This window comes from Neophocaena asiaeorientalis, unplaced genomic scaffold (genome assembly GCF_003031525.2).
Source record: "Neophocaena asiaeorientalis asiaeorientalis breed wild unplaced genomic scaffold, Neophocaena_asiaeorientalis_V1.1 scaffold119, whole genome shotgun sequence".
In the NCBI taxonomy this organism is placed as follows: Eukaryota; Metazoa; Chordata; class Mammalia; order Artiodactyla; family Phocoenidae; genus Neophocaena; species Neophocaena asiaeorientalis.
In genome coordinates, this window is record NW_020175821.1 from 11049204 (window position 1) to 11066073 (window position 16870).

General features: G+C 39.7%; 1 protein-coding gene across 1 annotated transcript in view; it reads right to left on the reverse strand.

The window, feature by feature from the left end:
- The window catches only part of LAMC1 (laminin subunit gamma 1), a 118930-nt gene that overhangs the window by 4109 nt on the left and 97951 nt on the right, over positions 1-16870 (reverse strand). Inside the window, exons 17-27 of the mRNA XM_024732420.1 lie at positions 16007-16185; positions 14508-14664; positions 11059-11264; positions 10319-10398; positions 8653-8790; positions 7964-8108; positions 6801-6950; positions 6431-6545; positions 4828-5027; positions 3582-3740; positions 1248-1347 (exon numbers count right to left, since the gene is read on the reverse strand). Of these exons, the coding sequence (XP_024588188.1) occupies positions 1248-1347; positions 3582-3740; positions 4828-5027; positions 6431-6545; positions 6801-6950; positions 7964-8108; positions 8653-8790; positions 10319-10398; positions 11059-11264; positions 14508-14664; positions 16007-16185 (1629 nt within the window). The remainder of the gene's footprint in view (positions 1-1247; positions 1348-3581; positions 3741-4827; positions 5028-6430; positions 6546-6800; positions 6951-7963; positions 8109-8652; positions 8791-10318; positions 10399-11058; positions 11265-14507; positions 14665-16006; positions 16186-16870) is intronic.

The window sequence follows — 16870 nt, forward strand, 5'->3', positions numbered from 1 at the left end:
TTAGCAAGAGGGCTTCCCTGGTGGCCCAGTGGTTGGGAGTCCGCCTGCCAATGCAGGGGACGCGGGTTCCTGCCCCGGTCCGGGAAGATCCCACGTGCCGCAGAGCGGCTGGGCCCGTGAGCCATGGCTACTGAGCCTGCGCATCCAGAGCCTGTGCTCCGCAACGGCAGAGGCCATAACAGTGAGAGGCCCACGTACTGCAAGAATAAATAAATAAATAAATAAATAAATAAATAAATAAATAAATAAAATTAGCGAGAAAAAGAGGTCCTTTTGAAAGGAACTACTTCTATATTAAACGAAAGCAGATAGCCAGCTGCACAACGACCAGCACTTTATGCATATTGAACTTGATTAAATTCTCACCAGATCATTTGACATCAATGATTCTCAGCTGTTAAGTAATTTGCCCAAATTTGCACAGCTTACAGGCAACAAAGCAAAGATTCCAACCCAAGTCTGACTAACTTTAAAATACAACCTTTTCTGTCACAAAACCTACCTCTTCCAGCTTACTTTCATTTTAAAGTCCATCTGCTGGCACATAATTTATTATTCTTGAAAATTGAGACAGATAAAAATATCACACACACCTCCCAAAAAAACCCCCCACAAAACAAAACACTGACCAAAACCAAACTTTAAAGGCTATCACATTAAAATAGAGTGCCTTGCTTACAAAGCTGTACTTGCTAGAGTATTACAACTTTATAATAGAGGCTGGTGACAAAAGTACATCTGCCCTATAATGAGGCCTGCTCCCTGTATCAAACTGGATTAAAGGAACATTTTAATATGCTTATACTTCCTTCAAAAAGAAAGCCTTCTCTCTTTTGGCATAGAAACTGTCACCTTATCCAATTAGCCTTTAATCGATTATCCTTTAAAGTGTTCTTTTATTCTGTCATTGAAATCCTTCACTTTAAATCCTTTAAAGACATTCTGCCAGCAGGATGAACTAAGAATAATCACTGTTCGATTGTAACATAAACCTTGACCATAAATGAGCCACCCTAGCTGGAAGCATATCTTCAAAATTTTATTAAGTCCTCAGACGACGGTCAGATTCCAATACTGAGTCAGAGTCCATGGAAGGACCTAGTAAGTACATGTTGAATTAATACAACTTAAAGTCACGATTCAGTTCATACAGTCTTTGGCACTGTACTTCTGAGTCAACTATCTCAGATCCCAAGAACAGTACCAAGAATTCAAAGGCTGCCTAACAAGACTCTATGGTTACTTACCCAGCTGCTCCAGGAGGTCATTAATAAGGTTGAGGAGGCTGGTGACAGAGTTTTTGGCCTTTCTGGCATTGATCTCAGCTTCCTGAGCAGCCTGTGAAGCCTGTACAGGGAAAAAAGGATAAATGATACAGTAATCTTGATGATGCATTTTTATCTTCTTGAAGTATCTTTTCCCCAGTGAGTCAACAAATCTAATTTTCAGATGGTTTCCCTTCTTCTAACTCGTGAAACTATTATCTCTTACTGTAGAGATGTTCTTTTTTGGTCGTATCTTCATGTTGAGGATGTGGCTATTTTTAATTCACTTCATAGTCATGAGGAGACAGTCAGTATGCCTACAATGACTGTATTTGTCTTTCAAAGATCAGCGTTACCTCCTTTTCTCACTTTCTCACTCAGGAACACGTGGAGGTGTATTCATAATAAAACCCATCAAGCAGAAACAAGTTACTTTTTAAGGACGAGTATAAAAACTACCATTTTAGAACCAAAACATGCCCTCTGGGATGATCTTAGAGACTTGATTGTCAGAAATGTCCTATTCTCAGAAACTTTTCATAATTAAGTGATATTCTTCTAAAACTCCCTCTCCCCATGCAGTCACACAAATACACACATACAAACTGGGGCAAATACAACTTACATTTAAAAAATCAACCAAAGGTAAATATATTGGGGAAAATTCCATGAAACCTGAACAAATACACTTGTGCATGAGTCACAGGAAATGGCAATGGAAGAGGAAGTGTCTAAGTATCAGAAAACAGATGCTCTCACAAATAAATCTGGTCAGGATATACACGAGTAGCTTTGAGCTTCCTACCACAGAACTGTTTTTCCTAGCTTTTTTGGGTCAAGAGAATACAAAGGTTTTGGATAGAAACAATGTGAAAATTTTAAAAAGAAAAAGAAAGCAACGGAAAAAACCTTCACAAATAAACGATTAACCTCTGTTCAAACTGCAGCCATTCTCACTGTACCTTCCCAGGCTGTCTGCGAGTGTTCTAACAGAGCTGTAAAGGACTCTGCTACGGCCATACTATTACATTTAACCTGCTTTCTGCAGCCTCCTCTTCCAAGAACAACTGTGAGCCTTCACTCTTTCCCTTAAAGAACAGGTAACAGACTGCAAGAATACTGATGCAATGTTGGCCTTTCAGGATTGATATTTAAATATAAATGGCACAGTATATATGAGGGTGCCTTGTGCTCCTTAGAAGTTACTTACCAAAAGGAACAAAAGATGGATCTTCTTTCTACCCTTTTAATTGAATTCATACCCCTTTTTGAAGCTTATAGAGAATATATATCTTTTCCTTTCCTTCAACAGGCTCTAAATCTAATGTTTCTATAACTGTATTAAAACATAAAATCCAGAGACCCTCAGCACGTATGAAATATACACATTTTTACTATATGGGAATTTCCACTTGAGCCATACCTTGCTATAGAAAATGAGGACAATTCAAAACAACAAAAAAATGCATAGTAAAATAAGGTATTTGCACAGGGATGCTTCCTGTTATCACTTCCCTAGGGACTTCTTTACCTAGATTAACAGGCTTAGTAGTTCTTCTTTCCATCCCAAGGTGAAAATGATCTACAGTGAAGGGTGTGATTTTTAGCAGGAGTGGAAGAAGGGTCCCTTCCTTGCACTGAAAGTCCACAATTAAACAAGTTCATGTCTATCATTACTGTGGTTATAATCAGATTGAACTGTAAAGGAATATTTCCATTGTGACTCCATCAAAGTCTTTCAAAAGCAAAATACAGCACAAAACAGAACCGAGTCCTTTGTTGGGCCATGCATTCACAAGTCAATTTTGTTACGAACAGGGCTATGTATTCACATCATCACAAAAAGTGAAAAATCAAATTGGATGTAAGTTTGGTATGTTTTGTCATCTTCAAAAATGTCCTTTTACGCAAGAAACTGGTCTTTGTCTTTAGGCAGCAAGTTGCTGGGAGAATAAGAGGACGGAAATTAACTTTTGATTGCATGCCTTTTGTTCTTTTTTGATTTTATACCACCTATGATTTACCCATACAAAAATATAAAGACATACTTTTAAATGTCCTAAAACCTCAAATGTGTAAAACAATGTTTTTCTTTTAACTGAGAGTAGCTTTGGGAAGGAACTATTGTGCAACAATCTGGCAGAAGATCCAAATTCTTTGTCTTCTATGTAAGTTACTAACCCAATTCTTGACCAGAAAACACAATTAAAAACAGAAGTCAATATGAAGAAGACTCTTCTCAACAAGTTAGGGATCTTTATTATTAAACACCCTTCACTTTCTGCCCATTAGCAAACATTTGCCAAAATCACTTACCATCCCTGCCATCATCATATCCTGGTCAGCATCATCTTGTTTTTTCTTCAGCTCCTTTTCTGCTTCCTGTAGCTGTTTCAACATATTATTCACCTCGTTATCCAGATCTGTAACTTCTGCAAAAGTCCTCTCAGCTTCTGCCTTGGTGCTGGTAGCGTTCTAGGCACAAAGTAAACAATTCCTAATGAAAAAAAGTTTTCCTTTTTCTAAAGTATGCTGCCACTCCTTTTATAATCTGTAAAATGGTTCAAAAATATGATCCAGAAAGAACAGGGCAATAATTTGTACTATATGTTGAATTACGTTTAGTTGGGCTACAAATTTAATGAAAAAATAACATTACCACCTAACATAACATTTTATATTTTATAAAGCACTTTAATTTGTATCCTCTAGTTTAATCCTGTTAATAAAAATTCCTGTTCTATCGTTGCCATTTTTAGCTGGGGTAACATAGTTGCAACATTTAAATGGTGTATACTTGCCACCACATTGCACTGATTAGACTCTTTCACTTGGATAATTTTCTATTCAAAGCTAGCCTTATTCTATTGATACTTAGCATGTTCATCATAATGTACAAAAAGTCCATAATTCTGAAATATATTTTATAAAATATAATTAATCCAAGAAACTAAAAAATGTGTGTGATTTTCAAACACATTAAGTTTAGAATCAGCTCCAATTTCTCCTTTAAATAAAACAGATTTATCTTTAAGGAGGAGAAAGCCAGCCTAGAGAAATTATTCTTTAAGATGAGTAGGAAGAATCCTAGCACTGGTAACTTCAAAAATTCTAAATAGGTGGGTCTTAGATATGGCAATATGCTTGAAAGGGGGTCTTAAAAACTGTACTGACTTGGCACTGTATATAAGATGGAAAAAATATCAATTGTTCATGTCAAGGAATTGTGTTTACTTAGAAAGAATCTGATTTTTTGTGGGCAGGAGCTTGATGGGTCACTGAAGCCAACTCCCCTCCTGAACAACTCAGACCCTGCCACTGAGACACAGCAGAAATTTTAGAGTAAAAGACCCTTTCAATGACTCTCCCTCTTCAATCAATGTGGTTACCTGCTCTAATGCCTAGTAAAAAAAAAAAATGAACGACAAGGATGGTTTAATATAACTTTACTGGAGTTGAGGAAAAAATTTGCAAGAGCTTTTGGGGGTCTGGAAAGAAACCGGAAAATGACTAGAGAATAGATTAGCAAAGGCTTCGTTTCGGACAAGAGGGGAGAGCACACCTTTTGGACAGCGCTGGCGATCCTCTCCGCCTCGTGGGCCTTGTTCTTGGCCTCGGTGGCATCTGCGGCAGCATTGCCCAGAGCCAGCTGTGCTTCCTTGGTCTTTTCATTGGCTTCAAGTATAGTCTGGTTGATGGCAGGGATTCTCCTTAGTGCCTCCTCTGCAGCCGTCTTGTTATCATTTACTCGTCTATCAAAATCTAAAACGGGTTCAAGGAATGCAATTAAACTAAACTCTCAACAAGCCAAAAGGGAACTTTTCAGGGAGCTGCCACTGGATTTTGTTTTATGAACAATGAAAGTCAGGGGAAAAGACTGAAAAACAGCATGGACTGAAATGTTAGAACAAAGCACACAGATCTACATGGAAGATTCATGTGAATGAACACCTGTCTCTGGAAGGCAAATTCTCACTTGAAACATTTCTTTTCATGCAGAGCTGAGTATGCCATCACCTCCACCTCAACCAATATCGAAAGCTGCAGTTTATTTAGTGTTTACTAAGTGTTAGGTACTGAGTTAATAAGAGCTTTATGTGCTTGTGACACAGGCATTGAATCATTTTTATACATGAGAAAATTGAGGATTAAAGAGGTAATTTTTTTCAAGGATTCACACTAAGTAAGAGGTGGATCAGGGATTCTAAACCAAACCCCCTGACACAAAGTGGGTTTCAACCATTATTCTATAAAGCTTCCGTATATATAGAGCTTATGTTTATCAGAGGTGAGTCCAAGGCTACACAGTGAATTGAGCACAGTTCGTTTTTATCTTGGGTGAGGAAAGAAAACATAAAGACTGAGATGCAATTGTCAGAGAAAATTAAAGATAATCTCCATTTACCAACACAAGTCAGCTAAATAGGCATATCTTGGTTATAGGAAATATCTTTTTTTGGCTTCCATACTGAAGAATGCTGGGGTAAGATGACATGAGCGCTGGGATTTTTCTTTGAAATACTTTACCATACAAAAAGGTAGGGTAGGGACTTCCCTGGTGGCACAGTGGTTAAGAATCCACCTGCCAATGTAGGAGACATGGGTTTGATCCCTGTTCCGGGAAGATCCCACAGGCTGCGGAGCAACTAAGACCGTGCGCCACAACTACTGAGGCTGTGCTCTAGAGCCTGTGAGCCACAACTACTGAGCCCAAGGGCCACAACTACTGAAACCCGTGCGCCTAGAGCCCGTGCTCTGCAACAAGAGAAGCCACCGCAATGAAGAGTAGCCCCTGCTCGCTGCAACTAGAGAAAGCCTGTACACAGCAACAAAGACCCAACGCAGCCAAAAATCAATTAAAAAATAAAAAATAAAGCACTATCAGCTGATGCGTAAAACAGTAATTGTTGGCTTTAATTATATGCATTAACTGATAAAAAATTTTTTTTAAAAAAGGTAGGGTAGGTGTTGGGGGATGAAGTAAGTGCAGTAAAAATCTTAACCGCTGAATCTGAATGACAGGTATATGGGATGTTTTATACTATTATCTCTTGTGCTGTATGTGTTCAGAAAGTCTCATAGTAAAAATTTTTTTTACAGAAGAGAGAGAATCACCCTAATGAAGGACACATACAAACTTACCCCGTTATCTGACCCTCTCATACCTTTCAGGTTGCTGAGAATGTCATTGGCTTCTTGTAAGGTATTTCGTCCCTTTTTAGCAGCTTCTTCCGCAAGAGCCTTGGCAGCATCCGCTCGGGCTAGGAGTTGGTCGGCAGTCTGCAAACACGTGGCAGATAAGAGGACAAACCCTCCAAGGTAAAGCCCTTCTCTCTCCTAACAGACAAGCCACCACCCTGACACTGGCCGGTATACAGCAGGTTAGGCCTGGGCATCAGGGTAAGGCCCTCCTCTGAATACTCTTTCATGTGTTTTGTTGCTTCCGCAATTGCGGTAACATCACAGACACAGCCTACAGTCAGGCAGTTTCAATTTTTGCCTCGAGAAACGAAGCAACTTGCAAAGCAAACCAACCTGCTGTTCGGTCTTTCCTTTTTCCAGAAGGTTCTTTACTTCAAATTCCTTCCCTCTCATGTCCTGTCTGAGGTCCTCATAATCTTTTAACTTCTGGTCAATCAGACGATCCAGATCCTCAGCTTCCTTCTTTATTTTATTTGCCTCATTCTATGAGAAGCAAGTAAGATCATTATATTCTAGGCAAAACAACTAAATTGACGAAAAGGTGGGCTTAGTAATTCTATACTTAGGGGACATTTTTTAAAGAATAGCACAGGTCAAGATTTTATGGACCTTTTTAAAAAACTGAGGTATACTTACACATAGTGAAATGCACAGCACTTAGTGTGATGAGTTTTGACAAATATATTCACCTGTGTAACCAACATCCAATCAAGATACAGAATATTTCCACCCAGGAAATTCCCTTGTATCTCTTTCCAGTCAATTTCCACACCCACCTTTCCAACAATGCAGCTGCCACTGGTCTGGTTTTTATCATCATAGATTAGTTTTGCCTATTGTCAAATTCCACATATATGGAATCATACAGTATGTACACGTCTGAGGAGACCTAAAACTTTATGGTAAAAACGAAGTCAACACCTCAGATGTAAAAAGTGAAACTTAATAAACTGCAAGTTTAATGTAAAAAATACACCACTTATATAGAACTTGGTATGAGGATTCATGATTAGAGTACAGATGAAATAAAACACTACCAATCCCTAAATATTTTACCTGCCCCAAAGCATCCTGATATAGTTCTTTCATTTAAACCATTCTTTTATTTCTCTCTTGTTCAAAACCAGGGTAACGACCTAGGTGTAGTCTGTTTTAATTAATCCAAATATATTATAATTTGGATTCATATGCAAGATTTAGGAGTGATTATTCCTATCACTGAAGGAGTCTTTGCTATTTAATGTTTATAACCACAGGATTTCTTTTTACCTCAATAAGTTCTATTAACATATCTAAACTAGAACTCAACTTTACCAGTGAGCTGTTGGGAGGACAGAGGAGGTAGGTACTGATGACAGCTGCAGGGCAGTCAGAAGAGCTCTTACCCAGACTGAGGGGGTACGTGGCTGTGTGTTTGGTGGGAAGAGGGTAGGAGCTGTGAATGGGGGACGGCAGTGACAACCAAAGCCTGTCCATGCAGGCTGTCAGCGCCATACCTCCATGGCTTCTGAGTCCACAGGAGTCAGCTGGGCAACACTGGCATAGATCTCCACAGCTTTCTCACCAGCCCTCTTGGCCTCCTCATGGACTCGGGCAGCTTGCTTCTCTAGATCCTGTGAGATGTTCTTCACTTGTTCATACCTAAGGAACAAAAGATGTGATGTGATGAAAACCCTAGTTGCTTTTAGCATCTTAATGTTCACCAGATTCATTCCAGTTTAAATCACCGTGATAGTATTTCCAAAACCTCAAAGAAATGTTATATTAAAATGCTATTATTTAATACCAACATAGCTTAAATTTAGATTTCATCTCATCACTTCTATTTAAGGCATATGGTTTACCATATGCTTTCTTGTTTCAGACACCTGTTAAATATTTGTAGCTCAAATATATTTTCTCTGCTTACTCTATGATATTTTTTCTCTTCTCCTTTATGCAGAATTTTAAGTATCATGGCTAGTCGTTACCATTCTCTGCTGACACAGTAACTGGATCAAATAAAATCTCTGTGGCTCTACATCCCCTGCTCTAATTACTGCATCATTTCAAAAGCATGATTAACAAAAGAAATCTTACTGCATGAATACATGGCCTGAATTCACCAGCATTTAATTTTTCCTTGAACTGGTGTTACTTACAAGAACAACTGAAGGGCTATAAACCACTTTTAAATTACACTCACTTTCTATTAAGCTCTTCAATCTCAAATGCTGTTTGATTTTCTCCTGCCAGTGTCCTCAAAAGCAGATTATATGCCTCAGTTGATGTATCATTGGCTGCCTTTGCCACTCGTACAATGTCATCAGCTTCTTGTTTATGGCTGTATAACATAAGAGGAAAAACAAGCCATGAAACACAACCGTCTAAAAGGGAAAGAAGTAGAATTTAGGTTATGCTTACCTTATTAATATACATAAACTAATGTGGGCAGAGTTCCACAAATATTGAAAAAAATCTTATAAATTTGGAATTTTGTCATCATTTCAGAGGGGCTGAGTTTATAAATAGCGTTCTGTAATCTGAGAAAATGATATTTCCCAAGGATATTAATGATATAAAATGTATAGGGGCAAATGCTTATATTTCTTAAAAATTACTTTTAAATATAATTATTAAGGGTATTTATGTATGAAACTGTGGATACCAGTAAGAACTCATTTCTCTAGTCATAAACACAAATCCCAGACCTCATCTTTAATTGCTACTCTGGTTCTGTTACTGCATAGTCTTGAAACAACTTTGACTATTCAGATTTCTCACATGCAACCTAGTTACTGGCCAGGAAGAGCAACTCAACAAGGAACATGTCAACAGGGACTCCAGACAAATAACGCATTTTAGCTGGGTAAATGCTAAGGTTTTTTCAACTCTAAAATTTCATATTACATTGTCACACTGCAATACATGGCCATTCTTTTTGATACGATAAACTTTCCTTCAAAATTCATGCATGAAGTACACCACAATTAATTTCCAAGACCTAATTTTCTCAGGAGTTTTCTATAATGTTTTCAGCTGTCTTCTTTTAATCAGAAAATTCAGCTGTGAAACCATGAATGTTCTATGAGCTAAATGACAACAGTTCACACACATTTACAAAGGACAGAAAGAGAGCACATATCGTAAAGCAAGAAGCCAATGTAACTGCTCAGACATTGAGGCTAAAATTCTAACATCAGGCTTATTTAAGCACCCTGTACCTATGAGGTCTACTAGCTGTTCTGCAATGCATTCGATAAACATTTATTGAGTACCTACTATATGCCAGACATTGTTTTAAGCATTGGGACTTCAACAGTGAATAAAGCACACAAAAACACCTGCCCTCACAGAGCCTACATTTTAGCAATTTTATTTTTTAAAAAATGTTTTCACTTGATGCCCTCTACAATTCAAAGTCTTAAGAAATTACCTTACATTTAATCAGGAATGAAATGGTCTGTTTCTGATTTTCCCATGTACTATGGGTTAGTAAATGTTCTCTACTGAAACTTGAAAATTAAACATTTTTGTTGAAAATAAAAAAATTTTATAAATTCTATCGAGCTTAATTATCTATTAACTTTAAGGTTTTGAAATTAAAAATCTAAAAAATGTTACGGTTTTCCTTAGATGTGCAAATATAATTTCCCTCTAAACCATCATATTCTAATATTCAAAGTAAATATTCTAATTTCAAAGTAAAGGGAAGCAAAGAGTACATGTAGCTAATCGCATTTCAGAAACGAGAGCAAACTTTTTGCAAAAGTGCGTTACATGGGAAGTGTGTGTGGGGATAGAATGAAACAAAGTGTGCACACCGCGATGAAAGCCGTAACTTAACCATTAAAGAGGGAGCTGGAGGTTACCGTTCAGCAAGCTTTCGTGCCTCATCCGCCAAAAGAGTCATGTTGTTTGGGTCCCCTGTAGATTCTGGCTGAGTGATTGACTAGAGAGGAAATAAACAAAGCACCAATCTCAAAGGAATGAATTATTTAAATTTAATAAAGCAAGTGTCAAAACTAAATTTTCACTAGTGTCATTTCGAGAAAGAACATCTCTTCTTAATTTCAGAGATCTTCAGGTAACATCAGCATCCTTGATTGTGGATTATTATTTCTATTTTCAGCAGAGAATAAAGGAAGCTTAGGGACTTCCCTGGTGGCTCAGTGGTTAAGATTCCATGCTCCCAATGCAGGGGACCTGGGTGCGATCCCTGGTTAGGGAACTAGATCCTGCATGCTGCCACTAAGAGCCCACACGCTGTAACTAAAAGATCCCGCATGCGGCAGCGAAGATCCTGCCTGCTGCAACTAAGACCTGGCACAGCCAAATAAATAAATAAATATTAAAAAAAAAAAAAAAGGAAGATTAAATTGCCTAGTGCCATAGAAGGAACAAAACTAGAGAAAGGACCCAGATGTCCTCTGGTTTTAATCCAGTTTGTGATAACTATTTCATGGCAACTGTGAGCAATGTGGCTTTCTTGCTCCATGTTTGAAGACAAATAAAAAGATACAAGGAGTCAATTTAGCTGAAGAAGCATTCCACTACCAGTAAAAGCCAAGGGACTCCCTCAGCCCCACCTCAGACCTTCCCAGTCACTCACCACATTGGCAATGGCAACTTTTGCTTTCTCAAGTTCTCTGGATGCGATTTCAATCAACTGCTCTGTGCTTTCTACCCGGGCACATGCTTGTTCAGCCAAGTTTCCAGTCTCTTCAATGGTATTCCGGATATTCTGTAATCGGCTAATTTGGCTGAATAAGGTGTTATTCACTCTCTGGAGGCGATCCATCAAATTTTGGTCTACATCTGCAATCACAGTGCAGAAGGAAGTCCATAAATTATCTGAAGCGGGGTTGGGGGGGGGGGCGGAACACATATCATCTCACATGAAATCTGAGGCGCTGCTTATCCTTACTCTTCCAAACATAGCATCTTTCTGACAAGTTTCCCTAAGTCCACTGGCAGAGCTGGTCAGTCTTCACTGTGCCCGGCAGTAGCACCACTGTTACATTCATCTACGGTCTCCAAGTGGGTTAACTGGAGATTAACACACTGTCTCTCTCCCACTTGACTATGAGTCCCTCATTCTTACTCAACACTGTATCCCCAGTATCACACAGTGATTGGCAAAAAGAAGACACTCAAAAAATGTCTGCTGAAGGAAAGATTTTGATATTCTAGCACATGCAAGATTGAATCATAAAAATACAATGTTGTTAAAAGTACTACCAGCCCTGAGAGCTGGACATTTTTCTAAACTAGGAAAAAACTCGGTTCAAAACTGATGTTGAGGGACTTCCCTGGTGGCGCAGTGGTTAAGAATCTGCCTGCTAAGGCAGGGAACATGGGTTCGAGCACTGGTCCAGGAAGATCCCACATGCCGCGGACTAAGCCCGTGCGCCACAACTACTGAACCTGCGCTCTAGAGTCCGTGAGCCACAAATACTGAGCCCACATGCCACAATTACTGAAGCCCGCGTGCCTAGAGCCCGTGCTCCACAAGAGAAGCCACTGCAATGAGAAGCCCGTGCACGGCAACAAAGAGTAGCCCCTGCTCGCCGCAACCAGAGAAAGCCCAAGCGCAGCAGCGAAGACCCGACACAGCCAAAAATAAATAAATAACATAAATAATAAGAATTCTTTCTGGAAAAATAAAACCTGATGTTGAAATATGGCACATTAAAATTATTTTGTATTTTAAACTAAATAGACTCTTGCTGCCACCTCCCACTGCCTGGCACATCCATGTAATTTCTTTCAAATTGATCTCTGCTTTTGAAAAGTTCTTCAAATTGTTCTCTATTAATTATGCACATTCAATTTAAACCTCATACCTGTGTCCTAATCAATCAATCAATATAAGCCCATGCAGACATAATTCTGACGTTATTACAATTCTCACATGTCATGAAGTTATATTATAATATACAGGAACCATTAAGTCAACCCTATTCAAAACTGACCAGTTCTTATTTCTGCATGGTGTTAGTGCTGGCATCTAAATTTTCCAAGGAATGTAAAAGAGATGAGAAGTCAAAGTTAAGATCAACAAAGATGAATACAGGTTTGGAAAAATAGCAACTTACAAGCAGGGCCACCCAATCAATACACATGCAAAGCTGGTGGCCTGCAAAACATCTCATCCAACAATACAAAATGGCCCTGCGCGGATGATTACTTAAAACAATTCTTTGATAATCCAAAGATTTTTAAGAAAATGCAAAATATAAAAACAAGCTGAAATCATAGAAAATCATTCAGATTTAGGAAGCGTAAGCATTGGCTTCATTGGCTAATGAAGTTATAGAAGCCCCTTCCCTTTAGAACTTCAAAAAGGTAACAGATACCGATCTCTCTGGCCAGTTCTTTACAGAAACAATAGTATCCCAAAAAGGGAACAAATAACCTAAGTGGATCACTTCAAAGCCCTCTAATTCCAAGTGTCCAATTTGTAAGACCTAATTGCACCACATAATCTCCCTTCAAACTGCAGAATAAACACAAGTTTAACTACAAATGAACACTTAGGGAGAGTCTGAAAGGGTAAATCATTTTGAAGATATTTTTATTCTTGGCTAGTTTGAACCTAAGTAGGAAAGGTCAGCCAGGAACTCCATGAATCAGGATTTAGTGGGAGTGGATTTTAAATCCAGCCTCACTGTGGTGCGCCCAAAGCTACCAGAAGCAGCCCGTTATGCTCCCTACCTTGCAGGTGGCTCAAGAGAAGGTATGGTGGCCATGGCTCCTATCAGAGCTTCTGTCCCACAGAATCACCGGCTTGGGCAGAGGAAAGTACATAGCCATTTTGGCCCAAAAGAGCCAGATGTAACTGGGGCTGCACCAAGGTGTGGAGCCTGGATGAGTGGCAGTGCTGGCTGACCTCCCCTTTCTGCCCCGTGACCATGCCCATGTGCTGGTGCTGCTGGCACCAGAGCTGCCTGCCACACCCCACCTCTCAGGCTGACTGACTGGCACCTAAGAATGATCACCCCACGTTCAGTTCTTCAACGGATATGGCAGGACAGATGCGAATTTGCTGTTACAAGAGAATACATTAATGAAAAAAAACCTGTGTCCAAATTTGAAAATGAACAGCCTAAAAAAACCACCATTGTTTATACAGAACAGGAAACATATAAATTCTTCTTCATCTATGTTTGAGACTTAAAATGTAACAACTGAAACAAAACACATAAGTTTTTGACCTCTCATTTTATTTTTCCATTTCTAAAAACTTACCTCATAGAACAATTTTTGGACTGTCCTAATAAAAATTAAACAAACTGGCCCAAACCAGATACATCCAATTTCTTCCTTCTCTACTTCAGTAATTTTATAAAATCTTAGGGACATTTACAACAAGAAATAAACAATATATTTAGCTTTTGTTGACCTGTACTCTGACAAGAGGACTTCTCTAACTCCAGATGGAAACATCATCAATAGGGAAGTTGATCACTGTGGTCCCAGGTGTATCAACGTTAAAGCACAGTTACTATGAGTATCTGATGAGCATATGTGTCTCAGTGATGGAAAACTCCAAAACAAAGTGACTTCAGCCCAGTGGTGAGCACCTTGATAGAAGGATTCATAAAATGCTTGGGTTTTAACATCTAACAGTTTTTGATGTGTTGGGAGAACTATTTCTGCTTAGTGTATCTTAAAAAAACATTGACAGGTTCTTTTCTACATGTTTAAAAAATAAAATAATTCATATTCTAAACAGAGTTTAAAAATTGATGGGCTTCCCTGGTGGCGCAGTGGTTGAGAGTCCGCCTGCCGATGCAGGGGACATGGGTTCGTGCCCCGGATCGGGAAGATCCCACGTGCCGCGGAGCGGCTGGGCCCGTGAGCCATGGCCGCTGAGCCTGTGCGTCCGGAGCCTGTGCTCCGCAACGGAAGAGGCCACAACAGTGAGAGGCCTGCGTACCGCAAAAAAAAAAATTGATTAAGAATTTTATAAAACCATACTACTTAACCTTGCATTAGGAGCTACATCAAAAGACGGACCATCTTATAGAAATTACCCACTTGTTTAATCGTGTGTACCTTTGACATCCTGGGCCTCACGAAGGAGATCAGTCACCTCTCTCTCTGCTTCCTTTAGTCTATCCTCAAAGGCTTGATCCGTCACCATCTCATCCCCAGTTCCAAGGTTTGCAAAGAGATTCTCTAATTCCTGGAGTTTTGCTCGATGATCGGCAACCTAAGCATAATGGAGGAAGAAAAGGGAAAGGTACGGTGTACAGACATTCCTGAAGAACTCGACTGTACTTCCTGTAGGAACAATAATCAAAGTGGGTACTCCAGAACAGAGGTGCCCAACCCCCAGGCTGTAGACCGGCAGCAGTCCACGGCCGCTCGGAACCGGGCCACACAGCAAGAGGCGAGTAGCAGGCGAGCGAGCAAAGCTTCATCTGCTGCCCCGCATCGCCCTCCACGGCCCGCATTACCGCCTGCACCATCACCGCCCCCCACACACCCTGTCCACGGAAAAACTGTCTTCCACGAAACCGGTCCCTGGTGCCAAAACGGTTGGGGACCACTGCTCTATAAATATGAAGGTCTATACACTCCATGTATGTATACTTTTAAGTAGATAACATGGGTAGTTTTTCCTCATTTCTCTGGCTTCAAAAGAAAATCTGGTTGATTCCTTTGACGTTAAACTCTACATGCTGATGATTCTCCAGTTCTGACCTCTCCCTTGTGTTTGAGATTACCTATCTGATACCCCCACTTGGCTCTCTGATAGGTATTCTCAACCTAATACCCAAAATTCTACCCTTGATTCTTTCTCTTAAATATGTATTCTCTGAGTCATCGCCATCTCAGTCAGTAATGCCTACAACTACCTTAAGCAAAAAACCCAAGATCCATCCTTGATTCTTCTCTTTCCCTAACTTTACCCTCTCTCATACCCTGCCCTGCCGAACACACATATAATATTTATCCAATTCAATCTAGGCTTCCCCTTTTGCCCCACACCTAACCATCAATCTTCACACAGCAGAGTGCTGTTCTTAAAATATAAACTGGATTTCCCAGCTTAAAACTCATTAGTGCATTCCCACTGGATTTGGAATAAAATCTGAATTCCTTACTCTGGTCAACATGGTGCAACGTAAGCTGTCTCTACCAACCTTTCCAGTCTTATCACAAACTACTCCCTCCTCACTCAGCAGGCTCCAGACACCCTCCAGCTTTGAGGCCTTTGTACCCCACGTTCCCTCTGCCTGGAACAGCCTACCCACTACTTCTCCTTTGGATTACTCTTTCTTATCCTTAAGATCGCACCTTAAGTGAGTTTCCACAGACGCTCTATATAAAGTAGTTCTCCCCAGTTATTCTGTTTGTATTCTTTCTTGCACTTATCTCAGTTAGTATTTCTTTAATTTTTATTATTTGTCTCCCAACTGGAACTTGAGTCTTTGAGAACAGGGACTGTGTCTATTTTGTTCACCATTTTTTCTCTAGAGCTTAGAGCATAGGAAGTGCCCATTCAACGTCTGCTGAATGAATGAACACATGCACTGTTGACAGCTGACCTTATCCTTTACCAGCCGGTAACAAGCTGGACATTCCTGGCAGCCAGGCCAAGACCGATTGTAGAAATAGTTCTCTTCACACTGGTCACAGCGATTCCCCACAAAGCCTTCTTTGCATTCACAGAGACCATCATCTTTGCACTGGAGGGAAAGAGACCCCTCAGGATGACAGTCACAGGCTGCAGAATAAAGGGAAAAGGGTACATAATAAGGAAAAAAAGGAAGAGTGCATCTTCTTTTAACTCACATTGATATCAATAAGCCAACTGCATTATCATTATAATTAGATGCTTTGTGAAAAACAGGCTGATTTAGGAGAATTTAAATGGTTAAGCCTGCTTAGCAGAGAAGCCAGACATTTTTAAAACAAGAGTAAATTTTACAGTGAGCATCTTTTGGAGGGGGCACATTTCATGTGACTGAATAATTATAGAAATTATTCTATTATAGAAAGTGCCCTTTTTGTGCACTGCGAGAATTTATCTCTACCTTCATCTCTCCACTGTTTTTCTCTCACTAAGGAACTAGAAAACCCAAATGCTAATGCTTATTTTCCATTATTTTATAGTTTGTTTACTCATTTTGTTCTCTGGACGGAGTCAATGACTTATGCTACATTCCACAGGAGAAATGAAGGAATTCAGAAAGCAAAAACCCAAACTGTTCCGCGGCCTAATTCCAAGCAAGTGTTTATGCCAAGGAGCAGCAGATGTGGACATGTAACCGCACCAAAAGGGCCCCAAGGGTGGGAAGCAACTGAGCCAGTAAGTCAACAAACACGTTTGAGCAGAATCCCTCACTGTTTCATTTTCTGCGCTAAGGTGATCATTATTAAAAAGTTTCATTAAGCACGGGATAGGCTCG